Consider the following 23,210-nt stretch of genomic DNA (forward strand, 5'->3'; position numbering starts at 1 on the left):
AAAGTGTTCTAGGTTATTGTGTATCGGAAATCTTAGATCAAGTCCATATGTACTTAAGTGAGGAATTGCATACATGGTGGAAGTGAGCACCTGCAATTGCGTACATGTACTCTGATAGATTCAATCGTTCGGGGGGCAGGGTGGCTACATGTCCATAGCTGCTGTGCGCCGTACTACCGAGTCGCACAACGTATGTAGCTGCGGGCTTCCATATTCGCCGATGCCGTGCTTCGCGCATGTAAGTCTATAATGTACTGTTACTTTGTACCTACTTTGTACATCCATCAAGACCCCTTGTACGATGCGATGGGGTTTTGACACAATTTAGGCGGCGCTTGTTAAGTCAAACCAGCCACGCGGTATCCTATTAGGTAGGTACTACGTAGTAAGATGTGCTAGTAATGTGTACTAATGAGGTACTAGTACACTTAGATCATTTACGCGAGCCTTTTCTCATCTCGTCTTCACTCAATTTGGATTTTTAAACTAGGTTAGGTTCGTATGGGGCATGGAGCATAGAAGCATGGTGCATGGAACGTGCCTGCTTTTTTGGCTTAGTTATCCTCTTAGCTTTCTCCTCCTTTTCTCGTTGGTCCCTCGTCCCCATTATCCATTATCCATTATCCATCGCCCATTCGCCCATCGCTCATTGCCCATCGTCCATCCACCACCATCCACCATCTCGCCAGACATCAGCGAAACGAAGTGGTGGGAGGCTCATAAGGAAATCGGCAATAAACAACAACAATGCAAAACTCATAAACTTTTTTAATCAACATTATTTCTCGTCCGTCGTTAAAACCCACATTCTTTTTTTTTTCTTTATAAACTTACAATCGTAACTTGACCTCTTTTTGAACCCTCGTTCGTGTCTAAGCTGGGGGCGCCTTTTTCCCTTTGCGTAATTGAGTTGGGGCCAAATACGAGAGAGACTCCAGATGATCGTGTCTTCGCTCAGCCACAATCACGACAGAGTAAACTTTGTATCCGACAGCATTTGAATACTAGTACCCATCACCTATACTCCCCGTGCGCTCGCGATTGCGCATAATAAACGACCTCGAGACCCTTCCCTCGCTTAATTACTACTCCCGTTGTTTTGTTTCGCCAACTCGCCCATCATGCGCACGCAACCCTTTCTCTTCGCTCTAGTCGCCCTTCTCGCCTCTAACGTCATCGCCCAAGGGAATAATAATGATGACGATACGACGGGCGACGTGACGCCAACTCCTACACCAACACAAACTCCTACTCCTACGCCAACACCAACGCCGACGGAGACGGAGACGGAGGTGGACACCGAGGCGGACACCGACGAGGACTCTTCCACATCCGAGGAACCTTCCGAGACCAGTACTACAACGGAGCCTTCGTCCACCGATACTCCTCCACCTATTACCACTTCAACTTCATCCGATGATGATGGACCGCTTCCTACTATCCCCGGCCAATATAGTTATCCCGCTCCATCCGTTCCTCCTACGAAGAATGCCCCGTTTATGCAGCCGTCAAGCGTGCCGGAAGGCACCGTGTTCATCGCAGTCGGAGCCATCCTAGGTGCTTTCGGGGTTGCCGTCTTGATATGGCGCGCGGTCGTCGCCTGTCTTCTGCACCGCTCGGTCAAGAAGGCGGCATTGGCTCAGCAACTTGCTAACGACAAGGCTACCTTTCCGCCGCAACCGCCTCCGTTCTACAAGTATACCGACCAGGCATCCTCGGCCTCGCTTGGTAACGGCGGATCAGGCCGTGGCGTACGAAGAACAACGCGGGGACCCATCCCCTCGCAAACCCCGAGCCAGTCCAATCTTTTCTTTTCGCCCACTGCTCCCACTGCGTCCAGCGGTAATCGTGAGTCCCGATTCCTACCCTCCGGTTTCTATGCCGCCGGGGCAGGCTCTCCGCAGGGCCACAGTCATAATATCAGCTTAACGAACTTGCGGCCTGATTCACACGGTCACCCGCGACCTCTTGGACATACTCCGCCCGAGTCTCCCAGTCTAGCACCCCGTGGGGCTTTAGCACAACGAAACATGAGCGCGAGCTCGCTGAATCTAAATCGACCGCCCAGTGGACGGGCACCTAGCGCTTTCTTGGAAGATTTATTAGACGACCCGAAAAATCAGTTCCCACCACCTAGCCACCACCACACCTGGAGTTCATCACAACCCCGGCATTAGATATCTGGCAAGGAGTCTGCTTCAGCGGAGTCTGGAAAAGGAAGGCTAAGGTGTTTGGGCATTTACAAATTCTTCCACGCAAAATATCGCTGAGGCAAAGCTTTTATTATTCCAAGCAATGATCCGAGACGGGGCCAGACGAACCAATCCTTGTAAAGCAGTGGGGGGAAAGGGGATTGGGTATCCGGCGGTGAGGACAATCGTCGATCGATCGAACAGACAAATATATTCGTTCGGTTTCGGTCCCTGGCTCGAGTACCGTTGCTCGCTGTAAAATAAACAAAGGCGTATGCGTGTACGTGTGTACGTGTGTACGTGTGTGTAATGGGCATTAGAGTTGGAGTTTAGGCAAAGGCAACATTGGGTCGGCCTTGGTGCTACTATATATATTACTACGGTATAGTATAGTATAGCATAGTTTAGTACTACTTATTACATACTTTTTTTTTAAAAAAAAAAGGGAGAGGAAAAGAGCAGAGATTCACATGCTAACTACGTCACTGATATGTCACTACAGCTGGAGATATACTAGACGTAGGATAGGACTTGGCGTGGTGTAGTCTTCCCCTTTTGAGGGCTGTTATCCAATATAATACATATTTTCATCGGTTTTTGTATGTGCAGTGATGTTAGATGTGGAGTTTGCGGATCGGGGGGATGTGCTGTGTTTGGTAGTTGGTATTTAGGTAGGTACCTATGTTTGTGCACCTAATGTTTGTGTACCTATATGCATATGCTGTGGAGCGATGGGTAGATATACAGATACACAAGTAGAGGTACACAGGTGCTTCATACATGTATGTACCTAGGTGTGTAATCTACTACCTGCTACTACCTGATGTAAGGAAGTTGTGTAAAGACCCGCGAAACAGGTTACCGGTGTAGATTGGGTAGGTTATGTACCTAAGGCAGAGAGGCAGTGAGGCAAGTAGGTATCTACATATTTGCGGACGGATAGCTGCAGGAATGACGAATGCGCTTGTGTGCAGATGGGATGCGGGATCCCATGTAAGGGCTACCAGATCAAGTAGGTAGCATATGTAAGTACTTAGGTTAGGTAGGTAGGTGTGGAAAAGCAAGTATACGTGAGATGGCTTGCGTTGGGATCTGGTAGGTATATTCCGATATACAAAATAGTTGTTGTTTAAGGTAGATATATAAGTGCAGGTAAGAATACCTACAACTTGACAACTTTATACATGTACGTACGTATGCTTTAATGTTGTTTTTATAGTTGACTACCTCTTAGATATAATCATAACTTAAGAACTTAGGTGGTTAAGTATTAAATAACTAGGTACCTACCAGGCTTGAATAATAGTAACCGGATAGTTTTTAAAATTTTCATATTTGGGTAAAGCGGTTATGTGACTTCGTACCACAACTATATTTAACTTATATTTTCCGTATAGTTCGACTACTTAAAACCACGTAATCCAATAATAATATATAAACTGAAGCCTTCATAGCAGTGCCACCAATAACATACAAATATATACTTTAGGTAGTTATAACAACCAGCTTAAACGCGATACTAGGAAATTCCCTGCGCTACGAACGGGTCAAAGAGAGGACACTTGGAGCAAATATAAATAAGCAAGCCGAGTATTATCATCCCTTGCGTCTTTGGGCTTTTACACGTGGTGGCTATGTACATATAGTAAGTCTCTAACCGCCCTGGCCCTCTTGTTTCTTTCGTGCGTAGTTATATATCTATGCGTACGAATATATTCCGCCATGGCCTTCTTTCTCACTTACCTAACTCTCCCGTCTATATCACAAGAAAAAAGAAAAATAACGAGCTGGAAACGTCTCCCTACCTACCTTCCTGTATGTTTCCCCCTTATAAAAAAATAAATAAACCGTTTCTTCACTCATTTCCCTCGACACTTATACATATATCCTTTCAACCGTGCCTATCATCATAGCCTTATTAGTACGTAGTAAGTATATATAAGACATAGACATCACTTCAACGACGACAACGCCAACAGCACCAACTCCCATCCATTCAACACACCCAAGACCGCATAGCCAGGCATAATATTAACATCTAAGCCTCATATATATCCGTGTATCGCTACCTAGGTATATACCACATCTACCCAATATTAACTTCTATCCAAGACCCATCGTATCGTATCGTATCCTGTCCTGTCTGTATCATATCACCCACCACCCATCACTTTATCTTCGTCCAGCTTTTTATATCATCTAAACCTCATCATCCTTCTCGCTCTTCCCCCCCGAGCCTTCCCCTATATCCTCACCCAGATCCCCCTCCTCCTCTCCCTCCCCCCTAAGCCCCCTCATAGCCATCAAAATATCCTCCTCCCGAATACCACTCCTATCACACATACTCCTAAATATACCCCCGCGTCTCCAAAGCTCAATCGGCGAATCCAGCTCCGCAATGCGTCCCGCGTCCATAACGCATATCCTATCATATCCGACAATCGTGCGCAGCCGGTGCGCAATGCATAGGAGCGTCTTGCCGCGGAACCCGACCGCCATCGTCTTCTGGATCTTGTCGTCCGTCTCCATGTCCACCGACGACGTCGCCTCGTCGCACACGATGATCTGGGACCCGCGGACTAGGGCGCGCGCTAGCGCCATTAGTTGTCGTTGTCCGAGCGAGAAGTTCAGCCCGTCTTCTTCGACTACGCTGTCGAGGTGGATGCGCGAAGGGTCCTTGTCGTCGATGTTTGCGTCGGCGGGGACTAAATCGGCTTTGCGGAGCGCGGACCAGAGGTCTAGGTCCGTGTGCTCGTTGAAGGGGTCCAGGTTACTGCGCACCGTCCCGCGGAAGAGCGTTGGGTCTTGCGGGATGATGGCTAAGCGCGAGCGCAGGTCATGTAGGCCAATTGTGGAAATGTCTAGGCCGTCGATGTAGATGTGGCCCCCTGAAATCTCGACTAGGCGGAATAGAGTCGACATGATAGAACTCTTACCGGCTCCGGTACGTCCCACGATACCTATACGCTCGCCACCGCGGACGTGCATACTCAGACCCTTAAGAACCAAGGGCAGATTCGCACGATACCGCATCTCGACGTCATCGAAGATAATCTCGCCTTTCTCAGGCCACGTAGGACGGACGTCGATCGTGTGCTCCGGCGCCTCCTCCTCGAGCTGTGTGCCGTAGTACTGGAGGCGTTCCACGGCATTCATGCCGTTCTCCACCTCGGCTAGCTGCCTTACCGTGAACTGCAACATCTGCACGATCGATAGGATGTACGAGAGCACGAGACCGCCGATCGATGGTGAAACGTCGAATCGGGACGTGACCACGAGGATACCCGTGGTGAACACGAGCGCGTTTCCGATAGCGTCCAGGCGCACGGATAACCACCGCTGGTTCGAGAATGTTAGGTAATATGCCGAATTCATCTCGTCGATAGCGTTTCGAAGGTCGCCGATAAAACGATCCCTTAACCCGTACGCGCGGATAGATGCCACGCCGCTAAGACCCTCGCCGAATTTAGCAAATACGATAGATCGAAGTACTGATTCGAAGCGCTTTACTTCTCTCGCCGAGGCTCGGTAGTACGATGCCGCAAGCACGAAGAGAATAGCGAGCGGAACTAACGCAATAGCAAAGTAGTGGAAAAAAGCAATGATCAGCGCGAACACAGTTATTATCATGGCCAACGTGAGGAAATACATCCTCATCGCATCAGCCAAGTTGTTATCCATAACATCGACATCTCTGGAGAACCGATTCGTAATACGACCTAGAGGCGTCGTGTCGAAGAACGACATCGGTGCTCTGAGGGTTCTCGACACGGCCTGTCTGAGAAGAGTCTTGCTAGCATTTGTGCCGAATATGGTTAGTAGAATAGAAAAGGCGAACATTAGCATGGCTTGTAGCGTGCCTAAGCCGGCGTAAACGCCGATATATACTCCCGTCGTTAGGCCGAAATGGTCTGACGTCCAGTAGGAAAGCCATAAACTTGTCATGATATTGGCGCCCTGGGAAAGCAAAAGGATAGATAATGTGAGAGGAGCGTTGAGAATGCTTCCTGAAGCTCGAATATAACCGATATAAACAGACCATGGGACGCTTGACACTGCTCGCTCCTCCGCTTGCATCAACCCCTGACCACGCTTCTTTTTCTTCTTGTCCTTATCGTCACCTGTCTTCTCTTCGACGGTAGCCGGCGTTTCCTTATTCGTTTCTTCCAAAGCTGTTGTCTCCATTAGGTGCCTGAAACCCGAGTGGTTCGCCATTAGGTTGTCAAATGTGTCGATCGCTTGCATCTTGCCGCCATCCATCCATATGATTCTATCACAGCGATTAAGAACCCACAATTGATGCGTGGCAAGGATACGACACTTGTCTTTAAGGAGACCTAGGATAGCGTTGTCCATAATATGTCGACCAACATGGGCATCGACAGCACTGAGAGGATCGTCCATAAGTACGATATCAGCATCGAAGTAGATGGCTCGAGCAATGTTAAGTCGCTGCTTTTGTCCGCCTGAGATAGTGATTCCCCTTTCACCTATTTCGGTAGCGTCTCCGTTGGGAAGCATGTCCAAATCTTGTTGTAGAGCACAACTAATAACAGGTTAGTATCTCCCTCCCCTTAATACTGTTCAATATGACTTACGCTCTAATGACCTCTTTGTACCACTCGCGATCCATCTCTTTCCCGAAAAGAATGTTATTCCGGACGCTCGTGTTCTGAATCCAAGCATACTGCGGACAGAAAGCTCGAGATGCTCCTAGCACTACCTCACCTGATGTCTTCCGCATATCGCCAGCAAGCGCAGAAAGCAAGGAACTCTTCCCACTTCCTACAGTTCCAATAACAGCAACCAGCTCATTTCGGCCAATTTCAACATTCAATTCCTGTAGTTTGAACGGCTCACGTTCCTCCACAAGCGTGCTTGCTGTATCCTCGGCGTTCTCCTCCGATGATCCATTATTGTTGCCTGGCTTCTGGTTTTGCTTCGCTCCCTTTTGCTGAGGTCGTCCATTCTTGCCTTTCTTGTCCCCACCAGCAACCACTGACTTTTCAGATTCCTGGCTCGGCGTCCTTTCCCAGGTAAAGCTAGCATTGTGCATCTCAACCGCATTCTTTCCCTCGGGCTCCAAGATGACGTCCTCCTCCTGCTCTTCAGATAGCATGAAATCCTGGATACGCTTGAGGGACGACCAAGCATCGACCGTCTGACCAATCACCAAGGGGAGCAAGTTCAGGGGCATACGTAACCCGTTAAAGAGCGCGAGGGACGAGAAGACTTGGGCGGCTGGGAGACCGTGATCGGTGAGCGAGTAGGTAATAAAAGAAAGCATAGAAGCGTAGATAGGAAGCGACATGCTGACAGCATTGATGGCATTTCGAATAGCAAGGAGGACCTGGATAGCGTGGATCTCTCGAGTCCGAATATCCTTGAGGCGTTCGAGAAAAGCTCCTTCCCACCCGAAATACTTGACAAACCGGACTGACTGAAGAATCTCCTGGGTTAGGCTTACTCGTTGATCCGTTATCTTGTTAATAGCAGCACGGCGCCGGAACAGCAAGCGGATTGCTCTGGTCAAGGCCGGAATACCGATCACGAGGAGTGCGAAGCCAGCCAGAGCGCTGTACGTCAGATTAATCAAGAGGACGATAAGAGTTATAATGCATGAAATAGGTGCCGTCCAAATCAGATGGAACATGGCACTGGCTTGGTCCACACGGTAGGTGTCAACGCTCATCAAGTTCACGATCTTTCCATTGCTCCAGCCAGTGCCGTCACCAGAAATGCCTGCCTTATCTCCTTTTATGTCCTTTTCTGATTTTTCTTTTCCTTTCTCCCCCTGGCCATTCTCTGTTGAGTTATCGACACCCTCCTTGCCCCCAGCCCTTGCCCGGCCAGAGAGTACCATGGACTTCTCGAAGATGAGACTAATCAGGACGGCGCGCGTCTGCCCTCCGATCATCATACCGCGATATATGAAGTGGTTGACTCCCAAGCTCTGCAAGATCTGCATGGCAGTTACGCCGATAACTAGGCCTATTCCCGCGCCAATTTGCGGTGGTGGCGAGCCGGTCTGAGATGCGTCCCAGGCCTCCTGGGCGAACTCAATGAGGTAACGTAAAGTGAAAGGAGACATGACTTGAAAAATGGACGAGCAAAGTTGACAGAAACCACCGACCCAGAACTCCCAGAAGAAGGTCTCGTGGAGCGCCCAGAGTAGGGGGTACTTGTCACCATTATTTTTCCGTCTTTCGAACGATTCTCTCGCCTTACCCGTCATCCTATCGGCTTTCCGATTAGGGTTCACCAGCCAGAGATCATCTTGCTCTAGGGGCCGTTTGTACCCGACCTAGATAATTCTATCAATATAGGGAGACCAAGCGGGACATATTAGTACGAGTTCTTACATCCATCATGGGAGCCATCCATTGAAATGTCAGTTTACTCCAGAAGCTAGCTTTGTACTCCCTCGAGACTTGGCGCTCCTTAGGAACGGGGGGTATTGAACCCCATCGTAGCGGATTTGGTGTTTTATACCATGGCTTCTTAGTCACTGGCACGGAAGCTCTCGAGGTTGTGCGAGTGATTGCGCTCGTATCGGTGGCATAGCTTTGAGTGTGTTTTAATTCCTCGCGGTCGGCTCTTTTCTCATCGGACTCCTCTTGTCTACGGATCTCCTCGTCGGGATCCTCATAGACTGAGGCCGGCTCAGAGTTGGCGGTGTTATTGACATCTGTAAGTGGATCGGCGGGCTTTGTCTCCTTATCCTCAGCTTCATTTGCCATGGTATAGCCAAAAAAAGCAGCCTAGACTTACTCGCAAAGACAATGCGAGAGTGACGTAGGTATAGCAAGTATAAGTGAGTTGTTACACAATTATCTTATAGCTTGGATAAGGTCTTGGAGATAGGTTTTAATAAATTGCTGTCTATTGAGTATGAAGCAAAAAGTAGCGTTTGGGGATGATCTTGGAAGAATAAGGTAGCAACGTAGTAGTAGACTGTAGTAAAAGTAATATAAGCGGCAAGTGAAAATGGGGGATGTCTGGTAGTAATAGTCTATTACCAACACATGAGAGTAAACTCCGGCCACTTCTCCGTTAGTTACACACTTATACGACTGTTTACCTTAGGTAGTCTAGGCTAGAGGAACTGAGAGCTATGTATGTAAGCGGGAGCAGAAGGAATTAGAATAATTACTACGACAAAAAACGGTCAAATGGGAATTCCGACATTTTATCAAACCAGGCAAGGTTGGGAAGGACCTTCCAGGATGCCTTGATTCATCGGCCCCGCTAGCCGGACTTAATACATACTACCCGGCATACTACTCCACCTGGAAAGAACTACCTAACCAGGTCCCATATAATGCCTACATTAGTTTACATACTAACCCAGCGCAAAAAAAAAAAAAAAAAAAAGATTAGGTAGGTAATACACCGATTCGAGGTTGCCGCGAGGAATACGACTATACGCAAGTCAACTCGACTCGATACCTAGTTGAGCCAATCCCGGCAGTTGTTTACCAACCACATCTACCCCTATTATACGAATCTAGTGTTCAGAGATGGCAGGATGGGTGATAGCACTTGCATACCTATCTGACACCACGAATAGGAGGATTTTGCGACTGACACATTGGCGGGAAGAATGCAGTCATAATGTCGGTCAAGACAGAAGAATTCCATCTCATTCATCATTCTGTGTCCTACATACTACATACATACCTCGCGAAATTCATAATCTCCGTAAAACTCCTGGCTAATATAAATTAACCTTCTCTAGTCTTCAAACCCGTGCCGCACTAATCCGAATCCCGGGTTCGACTTTAGAACGTCCAATGGTAGTTGTTACATTAGAAATTTTATTACCTAGTAGTCGGTAGGCAGACGGAAACATTCCTCGCCTAGTCATCTCTTTTAAGTCTCCGGCAATATTATACATTATTAATGCGCTTCGTCTCCAGTGGCGTTTTAGAAACTTCCCTCTCCTATTAACTTACGATGTACCTATGCATTACACACCAATTGTTTCATCTGGGGAAGAGTTAAGCTTTCTCGGACCCGCCACTTCGGACGCCCTAATAACGCCGTATCCGTGAGCGGTCCCGGGCCAACAAGTTCCATCCCCGAGAGGTCTAGGCTCGCACTACTGCAGAGTTAGGACTAGCTCTTGCATAATAAACTTGCAAGAAGAATTGCTGATTTATAATACAACTCGAAACAACTCTAACCTACGTCTTTGACTATGTACGCGGCTTTTGATCTGCCTAACCGACGTAATTTCTGCATCGTATACCCATGTTGCGAGAAAGATTACAAATGACAACATTCCCTCTGCTAGACTCTGATTAAGTAAGTTGATCCTATGTAGACATGTATCATTTGTTACCTAGAATCTTGTTTAACTACGGGAGGATCTGTATGTACGAGGTGAGAGCCGCAACGCTACACGACCCCGTCGTTAAACACGACGGATATTTTCTAAATGAAAGACATGATTCGCTTAGTTGCAAAATCTCACGATTGATATGTCTCATATATTTCAACCGAATAGATTGCAGCCCCTAAAAACGATGGTTTAATAAGTGAAAATAAAGGAACCTGTATTAGTTGGTATTCCTACTCCTTTAATTGTATTAAGATATAGCATTACGTACCAAGGACTGCTGGTTCCCATTATAATTTACTCTCAATATATTAGCTTCACTACTGTTCACTGGTATAATAGTAAAGGTCTCGGAGTAAGTCTTTAAAATCATCAATAGCCGATTTTGGTATTAGAGGCTATCCTCTTCTCTCCAGCAAAGCTATGCATTATCTACTGTGCTAAGTTGCAACGGGGAATTATTATACTGCTAGTCAAGGGGACTCATTATTATACACCTGGGTGCTACACCCTATCACTCATATCAAAAGCCTAAGGCAAAGGAGCCAATAGGGCATATTTTTTTTTCTCCCCCCCCTTTTTTTAATAGAGTCTCACGTATTATCATTTAGCTCAAAGCTCACTGTTTAGCTCTTTCATCTAAGCCACCCCTGATAGCCATCCTTTTCCGTAATCACCTAGGTGTACAAGCGTCTTGCGAAGCTTTACCAAGCTCGCCGAAGACGTAGAATAAACAGCAGTAACGCATCGTCAACTATGAATGATATTGATCAATCATGCCGAAATCGAACGTCTGCCTCCCGTAAAAGCACTACGAACTGTCCGTGCCATCCGAACCATCGAGTCCAAGTAACGCCTTACCAATAATGTCGATATCCTCAGAATCATCCTTACCCTCTCCTTCACCATCGCCCTCTCCGTCGCCCTCTCCTTCGCCTTCACCTTCACCTTCCTCGCCGCCGCTGCCAATACCTAAGAGTTCCTTCTCCATAGGATCCAGGTCGTCTGCGTCTTCCATTGTGGCATCGCCATTGGTGTTGCCATTTTGCTTGATCTTGATTGTATTTGCCTTCCCCGGGCTGCCATTTCTGCCACGTTCGCCATGCGGTTCAGGAGAGGCGTAATCAGAGGGTGGGCCTGCAGTACGCTTCTTAGAAGCTAGTACGACACCTAATTCGGGTCGACCATCCCAGCGCCGAAGCCGCCGATCCGTTCTTCTCAGTGCCGCTGAGTACGATGCGAACTCTTCGCCGAAGTCGTCGTCTTCTTGATGAAGTTGACAAAGACCACCAAAACCTCGGTCTATGAAGAGGTGCTTATGCTCCCTATGCGATACCATATATTCCTCTTCATCACTGTCTACGAGAGCATCCTTCATGGCAGCTAGACGACGCTTGGCACGTATGATCGCGCCTTCCTGCCGACGCGCCCTTCGCGCACGATGATGCTGTTTGCGTAGCCCGCGACCGAGGATATGCTCAACTCGCTGGTTTCGATTCCGCTCTACTGCTAGTTGGTGCGCCGTGGGAGGACGAGGCTTTCGAGGAACGATGCCCTCGATAACGTGGGATCCCGGCCCTGCAGGTGACGAACCGTCGAATAGCAAGTTCTTTAGGGATGCCCCACCTCGTCGTCCAGTACTGCTAGCACCAAGGCGGGACAAGGCTCTTGGTGGCGGAGTAGATCGTGTGCTATCCATATCCGACTCATGTTTCGATGGGCGTATTCGAGGGAGGATAGCGGCTGTTGGTCCCTCGTCGGCTATGACCCGTCCTCTGGAGCCGCGCTTATTCTGATGGTCTGCTAAGTAGGCTTGATCGGCTGCTATTATTTTGGCCCTATGATTTTGTTTCTCGCGACCGAAGTCAATCTCTTCGTGCGGGTCAATATTCTCGCGATCCTCTTCGTCTGCCGTCATTTCTTCCATTCGCGGTACGCCTTGATTCGCCACTTCAGTGCCATAGTCGACACCGGGGCCAAATGGATTCTCTTCACAGCCTTCCTCAGTGAAGTCTGACTCGAGATAGAACCACATTAGCCATAAAAATGCTCTCGCACGGGATTTGCTCGTGTAATTTGTCTTCATAATTAAGTCATGGAATTCACCACCGGGAGGGAAGTGTAATTCTGCGATATAGGATGCTTGCTGACATATCAGGAAGATGAGGTTCACTGGGTTCGATCGAGGCGGGTCCTTCCCTTTGAATTCTCCGAGCTCATGTGGTTCAGGTCGATCCTCAGCGGCACCTTTCAAGATAGACTTCAATCTTGGCGCATCTTGGAGCTGTTTGTAGGCCGATGCATCTTGATGGGCCTGTAACGACGGGATAGCATGATATGTTCGTAGTTGAGCTCGCATCTCGGGGAAAACTAAGGAAATGTCATTAGCGATAATGATATCAGCGAGCGGTAGGAATGGCATTACAGTTAAGCGTCGTATTCATACGACCCACGTTGACAAGCAAGCACACCATAGCCATGCTCTTTGCGGCCTCCCTGTCACTAAGTAGTTTATCCCTAAGAACCTTACTCGTCTTGCTGCTTCTGGCCATCGTATCAATGTATAGGTCGGCAAAGCTCTGCTTCTCCTTGCCATCTCCTACAGGTTCGTAGCTGTTGGTGAAGACCTTTCTATCATCATCGAAAACAGACTTAAGAAAATCGTATTGAATATCTCTTCTCCACAGCGGCTCTCCATCCTCTTTTTTTAGGTGTCTGATTTTGCCTACTGTAGGGAATGATGATGATGCTGCTGCGCCACCGGTAGACTTGTTCTTGGGTCGCTTGCTGCTATGTCCGGATTCAGACCTGATGATGCTAGCCTCGAGGTTATCGCCGGGTGTGCTGTCTCTTGGGGCAGCACTGGATGCGCGCGACCAGCGGCTTGGCTCGGGTGTCCCGTCTCTCGAAGCCATCGCAAATTCGGACGGTGATTAAAAACGATGTAGGGTGTTAGTTTGGTAGGTAAATGAGAGAGTAGTGTAGGCCGATTTTGTAGGACAACAGTCGGGCGACAAGTTTTATGGTAAAGGTCTAAGGAACGTAACTAAAGAAAGAAGAAGTGCCTTCAATTAAGGCAAGGGTTGCCAGACAGGTATCGTCAAGGCATCATTGAATTGAAAGTTTAAGATGAAATGACAAAGCCTTGCGGTATGAAGGATGCGAAGGTCGATGGGTCGATGGGTTGATGAAATTGAGAAAAGAAAACGAAGGAAAAAAAAAACTGTGTTGGAATCAAAGTGCTCACGCCGTACCTGCTCACGTCGCGTCACCTTATTCAGTAGGTACCTTGCATACCTGAAAGTTACTGGGCGCCGGTTGCTCTAGCAGTTTGGTAGGCAGGCTAGGTAACTTTATCAATTAAACGCATTCGATGTTGCAGTGGGGCATGACCTAGGTTGATGGGCTCTAGCCACAGCACGGCGCCACAGAAGGCTAGCTCAACAAAGATTAGGCACCTAATTCAATGGATTCCAAATAACTTAAAGTTGACATAGGTAGGTAATATTCACTTTGATAATAATAATAATGATTAGGGGAAAACTTGGATGGGAAAAAGAAAGAGTGAAAGAGGATCATCGCGGTGGAGTAAACATAGCCTACGCTGTATAAAATATCTCTAATGTTACCTCGAAGAATATTCAGCGTAACTAGCTCATTTACATTAATATGTTACCTTATCCCTTACTATGGCTATAAACGAGGGAAATCTCCTGGGCAAGCATTCCATATCACTAAGAACAAATTGAACAATTTCACGATGCATTGATAATTGTAGTAAAGAAGAACTTTTTTTTATTTGGAAGTTCTCAGTCCGTCGTAGATGGATCCTCTAACGGGACCACCACAGCGCGAAGAACCTCAAAGGGCCTGAAAGCGTCTCAGCCAATGTCTGCGACAGCACTACCATTGGTGGCAGATGGAATCTAAAATAATTCCCTATGCCCTTATCGTCAGAGCAGATTCCAGAACTACTACTTACTCTCCTAACTTTGGAGAGATCTGGAGCCTATGCCTGCTCACCGAGACGCCGTTTTTTGTTGCTCGATCCACCGAAGATTACCATTCTATGTTCATTGCCCTCTATTTGGTTCCCTCGCTATGGCGAGCCTTCTTGAGTAAGAGCCCTACCAACCAGAGAGCCGAGAAATCCACTTTTGTCTATGAATGAATATGCTATCAACACAATTCCACGGCCATGCGAAAACGCATTACCCCATTCTATGGGAAAACGAGAAATAATCTCGGCCGGCTTCCAAAAGGCAAATACGGGGTACATCGAAGCGGAAGATCGTCATCGTCGTAAGGTGTCGCCGCGTCTGTAGCACGGCACTACTCTAAGTGATGAATATCCCCGAAGGATGCTTGGTCAAGGTACTGATTTGACCTCCAAACGTCTCACGTAGCTGCTCGCATATGCCCCCTCGCAGTCTTCTATGGGTATCAAGTTGTGAGGAGAGCAGCCGAAATAAAGACAGATGCCATCTATCGTATGCCAGAGTCCTATCACGTAGAACTCATATCTGCCGATCCAGATTGAAGGCTGGAAGTCGGGTATGCCGTAGAAAGGAGTATGTCGAGGGAAGTGTCGAAATGCCAACTGAAAAAAGAAAAGACCTTGCGTAACTCGATTGGAAAAAAACAGAAGATGAGTCCGTGAAATCTATGTACCGCATTGCAAATGTGCCAATTCCGTCGCCGCATGCGGGTTGCGGAATAGAGGGAATATATCGGCGCGCCTGACGATATCATCAAAATTACCACCAGGAAGCCTGGCCGCCTGCTCCGCCAGGATTGCCGTAGCTACCCCCGCCATAGGCTGGTGCGTTGCCGCCGCCACCGCCACCACCGCCGCCGTAGCCTCCGCCGTAGCCCTGGCTAGGAGGAGCGTTGTAACCACCTCCGCCGCCACTGAAGCCGTTGGACTGCTGAGGGCCACCAAAGCCGCCGCCGCCGCCACCGCCGCCATTGAAGCCGCTACCACCGAACTTTCGGAAATCGCGGTTGGCGCCCTGGCCACGGCCGCGACCGCCACCAGCCCGTCCGCCGCCACGGCTACCGCCGTAGGAGCTTTCTCGAGCAATAGTCTCAAGGAAGGCCGGAACCTCTTGGTTGGCTTCCTTCAATAGCTCGATGAGGTCTCGTACAACACCACGGTTACCTCGGTTGAAGAATGCTGTGGAATGACCCGTGTTACCTGCACGACCGGTACGACCAATTCGGTGGACATAGTCGTCAATATCGGTAGGTAGATCATAGTTGACAACGTGTGTGACGTTAGGAATATCCAAGCCACGTGCGGCAACAGCAGTGGCAACTAGGATAGGGCATCGTCCGTTTCGGAACATCTCCAGAGCACGTTCACGTTCGCGCTGTGTGCGATCACCGTGGATCGACGTGGCGGGGAAGTTCTGGTTGATCAAGAAATCAGATAAAGAGTCCGCCATGCGCTTTGTCTCGACGAAGATAAGGGTGAGGCCAGCGCCATGAGTGTGTAGAATATCCAGAAGAACAGAGCGCTTGTCGCTATCCTCAACATACTCGACCTTCTGAGTGATATTCTCAGAGGTTGAGCCCACACGTCCAACTGAAAGGAAAACATAGTCCTTAAGGAAATCGCGGGCAAGCATTTGAATATCCCGGGGGAAGGTGGCCGAAAACATGAGAGTTTGTCGGCTCTGAACGCCGGGCATATCTTCGCCTTCAACAATGCGACGGATCTGAGGCTCGAAACCCATATCCAACATACGATCAGCCTCATCTAGAACTAGATACTTGATGTTCTGGAGAGAGATGCGACCTCGCTCAATGAGATCGACAAGGCGACCAGGTGTAGCAACAAGGAGGTCACAGCCGCGCTCGATCTGACGAAGTTGAGAGCCGATGTCAGCACCACCGTACACCACGCAGGGTCGGACCCAAGATCGATAGGCAAATTTGCGAGACTCGTCGTAAATCTGAGAGACCAGTTCACGAGTTGGAGCAAGGATAAGAGATGTGGGATAAGCCTTGCGCTGACGACCGTAACCACCACCAGGGGCACCAGCAGGCACGGGAGAAGGGCCGGTAAGGAAGGCCTGGGAGAGGATGGGGAAAAGGAAGCCACCAGTCTTTCCAGAACCAGTCTGGGCACAAGCCATCAGATCTCGGCCACCCATGACAATGGGGATCGAGTACTTCTGAACGGGGGTCGGAACCTTGTAGTGAGCTAGCTCAATGTTGCGGATCAGGTGGTCATCAAGCGGGGGATTGCTGAAAGTAAGAACAGGGTCAGGAGTATCATGGCCCGAGGCTTCGACAGGGATGTCGTCGTACTTCTCGAAGTTGATACCAGTGTGCTGCTTGGAAGGGTCATCCGGCGTACCGAATAGCTCACGCTCCATGCGGGGGTTGGGGGGACCAGGAATATGCTTGCCGTCGCGCCACTGTCCGTCGCCAGAACCTCGAGCGTAGGCACCGCCGCCGCCGCCACCGCCACCGCTGTTCCCACCAGTAGATGGGTTGCCGTAGGCATTACGATCGAACTGTCGGTTATTCCAGCCTCCTTGACGCGGTTGCTGCTGCTGCTGCTGCTGCTGCGGCGGCTGCGGCTGTTGCTGTTGCTGAGGAGGCGGGTAATCGGGACCGGCTGCCCATCCAGGAGCGGGTCGAGCGTCGAAGTTGTTGTTACTATAGATGCGATATTAGCAAACGCTCAATTCTTCGACGAAATGGTATGTTGACAAGGGTTGTAATCAAGTGTAAGTACATAATGAAGAGTGAATTACTTACCCAGCCCACGCGCTACTGTTGAGACCGTTCATGTTAGGTGGAGGACCGCCAGCGCCCATGGGAGGAGGACCGTTAGCAGGAGCACCGACCTTGCCTCGCATGTGAGGCGGGATGTAAGAACGAGCTGTAGAGGCTTGTTGCTGGTCGCCCAGGCTCAAACCGCCCATGTTAAGTTGATCAGCCATACTGACGTAGTATTTGCAAGATGATAGATGCGATAGGTATTGTACGTCGATGTATGTGCTTGTCGAAGAAAATTTTCTCGTACGGAACCCAGCCGATTAATTCTCTCTCAAAAGAACGAAGAAGTTCAGAAGAAGAGAAGGGGAAGGCGATGTAAGGTAGTACGGGCAGATTTAAAAATTAAAACCTGATGTCGTCGGTAAGGAACCAACAAAGATGGTATTAATTGTCGGTAGAAGAGGAAACTACGACGGTATGCACCTTCTCTCTTAATATTATTAAGAGACTCAAATGCAGGGTCGTTGCTCAGAGTCGACGTATGAACCTGTAAGTGATCACACACCAGAGTCTAGTAATAGATGCCTTCCGAGGTCCCTTGAGAAAAGAAAGTAAAACCAGATCTTTTCAAGGAAAAGTAAGGCCCTGAACGGAAGAGAAAAAAAAACACAGAATGCTTTTTCAGGGGGGGGGAAGGATGTGATTATGCCGTGTGTTTGAGGGTTGGGTATGGCAAAGGGATTGTGGGGGAGAAGAAGAATCGGATCAGATGAAAAAAAATTCAGGAAGTTTTGAAGTTGTGTCGAAAATCGAGAACGCGTTAGCGCTGGGTCCGTGACTAAGGTACCTAGACTAGACTGGGTAGGCACGCTGCAACTGTAGTTACCAATAGCAGTCGACTTACAAGGGAGATGGGGGCAATTATTCGATATCGATATACCTAAAGGGGAAATTGTTAGCAATTATATGCAATTACAACATAAGTGGTATCACGGAAAGTGGGATGTCAGCTAACGTTATCAAGTAACTAGTACCTAGCGATTACCCCCAGTCTATCTTGGCTACAACGTTTATTATACATTCTAGTATGTACCTATACGCTCTATGTCTGCAATGTATCTATCCCTTCCTGGTTCGGGTAACTGCGACAATTTTTATTCCCTTTGCCTCCCTTTGTGAGGAAAGAGCCTTGTAGCAATCGAAACTTGGGGGTTGCAAATAGGTAGTCGAGAAGTCCCGCCCAAATCGGCTAGAATACCACCTCTACATACATACTGCAGCACCTTTAACCCAAATCTCTACCTAGAAAACTTCGTTACTGCAACCTTAGATTGCTCAAGCATGCACCAAGTCCAAGTTGGTCAACTTCCCGTCAAAAGATTGCTACGCAATAGAATCATCTCGTATATTCTAGAAGTTATTATTACACCTATTTATGGTATGTGTATGTATAAACCAAGTGAGAATATGAATAACTACATAATTTGATAGTTCAATACCTACGTTCCAGTGGCAACTACATACCTACAACCTACATACAGTAGTAGGTCTTAGCTTGATCATTTTTCGCCCCGTGGAGTGAACACCTTCTAGGTTATATCTATCCGAATCTCGGTATGGTCCGATGGGGGGTCACTTATCACACCCTTCGCACCCTTTAGCTGACTTTCACCCAACTTGCCAACCTTTTCTCTCAGCTTAGATAGAAAGCGTAGCAAGCAAAGTCAAAAGTACACGTTGCTATTTGTTAGGCAATTCGATGATGCGTGCCTAATTCATGTCGCCACCAAAGTCCCGGGTCTACAAACCCAAGACAACTAGAGAAAGCCCCTGGCAGCCCTAGTTGCAACTCTCTTCAAGATGCTGCCATGCATAAGTAATAGGGTTCGGAGGATCATCAGCTGCCGTTATATGCGTTATATGACCAAACCATGATCAAAACCGCTGATTTGGACGCTTAAGGTTTTTTCTTCTTTTTTTCCTTTTCCTTTCGAGCTAAGATTTACAACATAGCATAGTACCACAGTAATGATAAGGCTTGGAACTCTACTATGTACAGACTATAGACATCCTAACCATTGGCGGCTAGCAGGGGAAGGCGGATGTAACTCTCCTGCAACGAGGCTGCGGTGTTCCAATAGGAAGTCCGCCTGCGTGGTGAACGGGTGAAGCATCATGCAGGAGTCTCACCGCCCAAAAATCAAATACACCGCCTGGAAAATTGCTTCAAAGCCAGCTTCCGCGAATGGTGGAGAGAGACGTATACTGTATGGATCATTATTTAGGTAGTTAAATATAAATGACAGTTCAGCCAGGAGTCCCTAATTGCCGAATGCGACTACTGGGGGGAACCTCTAGAGTTACGATCCGCGGTTGGGTTGAGCTTCTATGCCTCTATGCACGTATATTTTATACTCAACCCAGATTCGAATGACGACCCTGTCGATACATAGAAGACCAACGTATATCTTAATTATAAAGTTTTGTCATTATTGGGTGCGAGGCTATCGAATAGGACCTGTCATTCCATTCACGATTTTATCATAGCGTCGCATATCTTATCCATGTTACTAAGCTACCCTTTATCATACCCCTTCAGCTAGCTAGCATTTATTTCTTAAGGGCTTTCTGTGGTGACGAATAACTTGAACCCCTCACCATATACGTAGTAACCGAAAAGATGTTGGATGGTCGCAGCTCTGACCGACCTGATAGATTTGATAGGCCAGCCTGTGACTTGACTACTAGGCTATTGTGCGATTTCTCGCCCAACCTAGAATCCTAATGTTACACGTGGGGTCGCCAGCCAGAAAATGATATTCCTTTATGCGCACTTAACAATCTTATCGTCGTTGAACTCAATCTCCCGAATGCCGTCTTTCGTAACCGCCTTGACCGTCATACCCTTGAAATCAATAGGTAAACGTCGCTTCAGTTCGTCTGTACACATCTCGAGCACCTTAAGTCCTTGCACAAGTGTCATGTCCGGGTGGTGGTGCTTGTCTAGGATCGAGAGGCAGTAATATTGTGCGTAGCCGTGGGCAGCATAGGGAACAGATGCGAGAGCCGCAAGGTAATCCAGCCAGAATAGGCTGGGCTTGTGGGTGATGGGGTCGACACCTCCTAGTAGCAGGTTGACGTTGTACGGCTTCCTAGATCTTAAGCTTGACGCGAGCTCACCGCGGACATAGTGTGCCAGCGCCGTAGGTGATAAATCTGTCTCGTTTCGCATCGAATAGAGCTGCGCGTTTGCCTGGATATACTCAGAGAATTGGACTAGCGCTAGTTAGCTTTCGAAGCCGCACTTTCTTTTCGGAATTGACGCACTTGTATCGCCAGCCTCGCCGGAGAATGCAACTAGTGTATGCTTGTTGAGCGATCTCGTCTTGTCATCAGAGGCTTTGAGGATGGTTGCTCCCCGCATCGCAGCTTTAGAAGCTGCGATTAAGGTAAAGTCCTTGCCGGTGATTCCTAACAATACCTCCCTAGTTTGGCTAATGTTAGTCTATCTGTTTAACTGTGATTTTATAATGCTGGGTGGCATACATTTTGGGATATTTGCTCGGGTGGTGATGGACTCAAATGTGGGTTGTAGGTGTTGAAGAAGCTCTTGTTCCCAAATCGCTGGCGCTGTAGGCAAATGTGTACTATGTAGACGCGCAAGGTAGCTACAGCCTAGCAGCTGGCTGCCAAATCTAGAGCTTCAGACAGGAACATCATCAGGTACCTAGTGGAGGTCGGACGTCGGACAACACTAGCCACAGTTCCTCAGCCGCGCCCCGCTCTGAGATCACCTTAAAGTCAATGGCTAACCTAGCAGCCTAGATCACATAACTGAACATAGCAGCATACCTAGGTATCTTTGTACCCCTAGGGTCCCCTGTCAGTGTCCCGCAGGACGTTGAACTTTTTTTTTTTCCTTAGCTACGAACCAAGTCTTTTGCTTCAAATATGGAAAATTTCTAAGGCCACAAGACGACTAACACGCGTTCGAATTAATTAAATTAAACATTGTAAAACACCACAATGTCGTCATTCTTCACAGTTCCTGGCGCTCAGAAAAAAAGGAAACGAGCACCTGTTATAGACGGACCTAAAAAACGAGTCGCGACCACTAAGACTTCGAAGACGCCCTCGAAACCCGCACCTGCACCTAGAAAACGAGTCGAACGAGATGAGTCTATATCAGGTAGTGAATCTGAGAGCGAAGATGGCGCAGCACAGCCAGATGCGCCTGGTTCTGATTCAGAATCGGAGAACGAGGGAGAAACAGCGGCAGAGAAGAGGTTGAGACTCGCAGAAAGGTATCTCGACAACGTCCGGCAAGAAGTCGACGAGACGGGCTTCAATGCTGAAGATATCGACCGCGATATAATAGCAGCGCGTCTACAAGAAGATGTAGCCGAAACAAAAGGAAAAGTGTACAGGAAAATTACTTCAGAGCTTGCTGTCGACCGGGCGTCCCATACTCTCTTCCGGTGTAATACGCTCGCAACTACATCTATTGCCATATGCGCACCGTACGTGTATACGGTCTCAAAGGACCAATGCTTGGTCAAGTGGAAGTTACAAGACTTGCCCGCCTACCAATTCCCACAAACTACTAAGAAGAAGCCGAAAAAGCCTCCTGCTCCTCCGCGTCGGCAGCCAACCAAGGTTGCACTGCGGAAGGGGAATCGGTCCAAGGCAAATGATAAGAACTATCAAGGCCATATAGCCGATATCCTATGCGTAGCAGCTTCTCAAGACGGCAAGTTCGTCGTCACGGGCGGTGCAGACAAACGTCTAATCGTCTACGACGCCAAGTCATTGAAGCCCCTGCGCGTCTTTACACACCACCGCGACGCCGTAACAGGTCTAGCGTTCCGACGAGGTACAAACCAACTATATTCAGCTTCCAAAGACCGTACCGTGAAAGTATGGAGTTTAGATGAGCTGGCATACATCGAGACCCTCTTTGGTCACCAAGACGAGGTAGTCGATATCGACGCCCTAGCACAAGAACGTTGCGTGAGCGTAGGTGCACGAGATCGGACAGCTCGCTTATGGAAAGTCGTCGAAGAGACCCAGTTAGTCTTCCGCGGTGGGTCGATCGACAAGAAGCAGAAGCCAGAGATTGACCCGCGGTCGCTAGCCCAGGAAGGCAGCATGGATCGCGTCGCGATGATCGATGATGAGCTCTTCATTACGGGCAGTGATAACGGCTCTCTAGCTTTATGGAGCATACAGAAGAAGAAGCCGCTCTTCATCTTAACACAAGCTCACGGCCTAGAAAAACCATTGAAGCCGACGGAAGCATCCGCCGAAATAGCCCCAACCCCCAAAGTCGTACCGCCTCCGCAACCTAGGTGGATCACCGCACTCCGGACGCTACCTTACTCCGACCTCATATTGAGCGGCAGTTGGGACGGGTACGTCCGAGTCTGGCGATTAAGCGATGACAAGAGGAAAATCGAGCCAGCAGGAATCCTAGGAAACCCATCTACCGCAGACACCCCCGAAGACACAGAGACAACAACCAACGGCGTGAACGGGGCCACAGCCGCCTCGTGGCTAGTCAAAGGTGTAGTCAACGACATTGCTCTATTCGAGCGGGGCGAGCGTGGCAAAGACGGCCTATGCGTCGTAGTCGGAGTGGGAAAAGACCACCGCCTAGGCATGTGGAAGAAAATCAAGGGGGGCAAAAACGGTGCCGTCGTGTTCGAGGTGCCTAGGACGACGGTTGGGCTTGAGAACGGTGTTGCGGGCGAGGGTAAGGATGCCGGCTCGGAATAAAATAGTTCGGTAATGCATGAGAGGCTCGACAAGACCCTACTCTGGAATAGATACCCTATTTTTTACTCTTTACTCGTGTTATGAAAGCCCCTTGTGTGTCCATATTGTAAGACCGTGAAATTCCAACCTAGACAGGTGAGTATAAGAGTTGTAGTTCAAGTGCTATTGAA

General features: G+C 48.5%; 6 protein-coding genes across 6 annotated transcripts; 2 read left to right on the forward strand and 4 right to left on the reverse strand.

Moving 5' to 3' along the window:
* The first annotated feature begins 982 nt into the window (after positions 1-982).
* F4817DRAFT_112648 (uncharacterized protein) lies at positions 983-2,208 on the forward strand. Its single transcript, XM_049297499.1, has one exon. It carries the CDS (start codon positions 1,122-1,124, stop codon positions 2,175-2,177), a length of 1,056 nt encoding a protein of 351 aa, XP_049159009.1. The 5' UTR covers positions 983-1,121; the 3' UTR covers positions 2,178-2,208.
* A 2,040-nt stretch (positions 2,209-4,248) lies between these two features.
* F4817DRAFT_112670 (ATP-binding cassette transporter protein YOR1-like protein) lies at positions 4,249-9,383 on the reverse strand. Its single transcript, XM_049297500.1, has 3 exons — positions 8,555-9,383; positions 6,791-8,496; positions 4,249-6,738 (listed from the first exon to the last, which is right to left on the reverse strand). The coding sequence occupies exons 1-3, from the start codon at positions 8,930-8,932 to the stop codon at positions 4,392-4,394; spliced, it is 4,431 nt and encodes a 1,476-aa protein (XP_049159010.1). The 5' UTR covers positions 8,933-9,383; the 3' UTR covers positions 4,249-4,391.
* A 1,777-nt stretch (positions 9,384-11,160) lies between these two features.
* F4817DRAFT_112692 (uncharacterized protein) lies at positions 11,161-13,570 on the reverse strand. The gene is made up of 2 exons (XM_049297501.1): positions 12,959-13,570; positions 11,161-12,903 (listed from the first exon to the last, which is right to left on the reverse strand). Exons 1-2 carry the CDS (start codon positions 13,446-13,448, stop codon positions 11,345-11,347), a joined length of 2,049 nt encoding a protein of 682 aa, XP_049159011.1. The 5' UTR covers positions 13,449-13,570; the 3' UTR covers positions 11,161-11,344.
* A 1,654-nt stretch (positions 13,571-15,224) lies between these two features.
* On the reverse strand, positions 15,225-17,655 carry F4817DRAFT_112704 (DEAD-domain-containing protein). The gene is made up of 2 exons (XM_049297502.1): positions 17,305-17,655; positions 15,225-17,202 (listed from the first exon to the last, which is right to left on the reverse strand). The coding sequence occupies exons 1-2, from the start codon at positions 17,487-17,489 to the stop codon at positions 15,291-15,293; spliced, it is 2,097 nt and encodes a 698-aa protein (XP_049159012.1). The 5' UTR covers positions 17,490-17,655; the 3' UTR covers positions 15,225-15,290.
* Positions 17,656-19,545: 1,890 nt separating this feature from the next.
* On the reverse strand, positions 19,546-21,044 carry F4817DRAFT_338032 (nucleophile aminohydrolase). The gene is made up of 3 exons (XM_049303373.1): positions 20,812-21,044; positions 20,593-20,750; positions 19,546-20,541 (listed from the first exon to the last, which is right to left on the reverse strand). Coding segments are annotated over exons 1-3 (612 nt in total). The 5' UTR covers positions 20,814-21,044; the 3' UTR covers positions 19,546-20,089.
* Positions 21,045-21,119: 75 nt separating this feature from the next.
* F4817DRAFT_338033 (WD40 repeat-like protein) lies at positions 21,120-23,112 on the forward strand. The gene has a single exon (XM_049303374.1). The coding sequence runs from the start codon at positions 21,292-21,294 to the stop codon at positions 23,038-23,040; it is 1,749 nt and encodes a 582-aa protein (XP_049159014.1). The 5' UTR covers positions 21,120-21,291; the 3' UTR covers positions 23,041-23,112.
* Positions 23,113-23,210: the final 98 nt, after the last annotated feature.

Source organism: Daldinia loculata, assembly GCF_022478755.1.
Source record: "Daldinia loculata strain CBS 113971 unplaced genomic scaffold F4817scaffold_25, whole genome shotgun sequence".
Lineage (NCBI taxonomy): Eukaryota > Fungi > Ascomycota > Sordariomycetes > Xylariales > Hypoxylaceae > Daldinia > Daldinia loculata.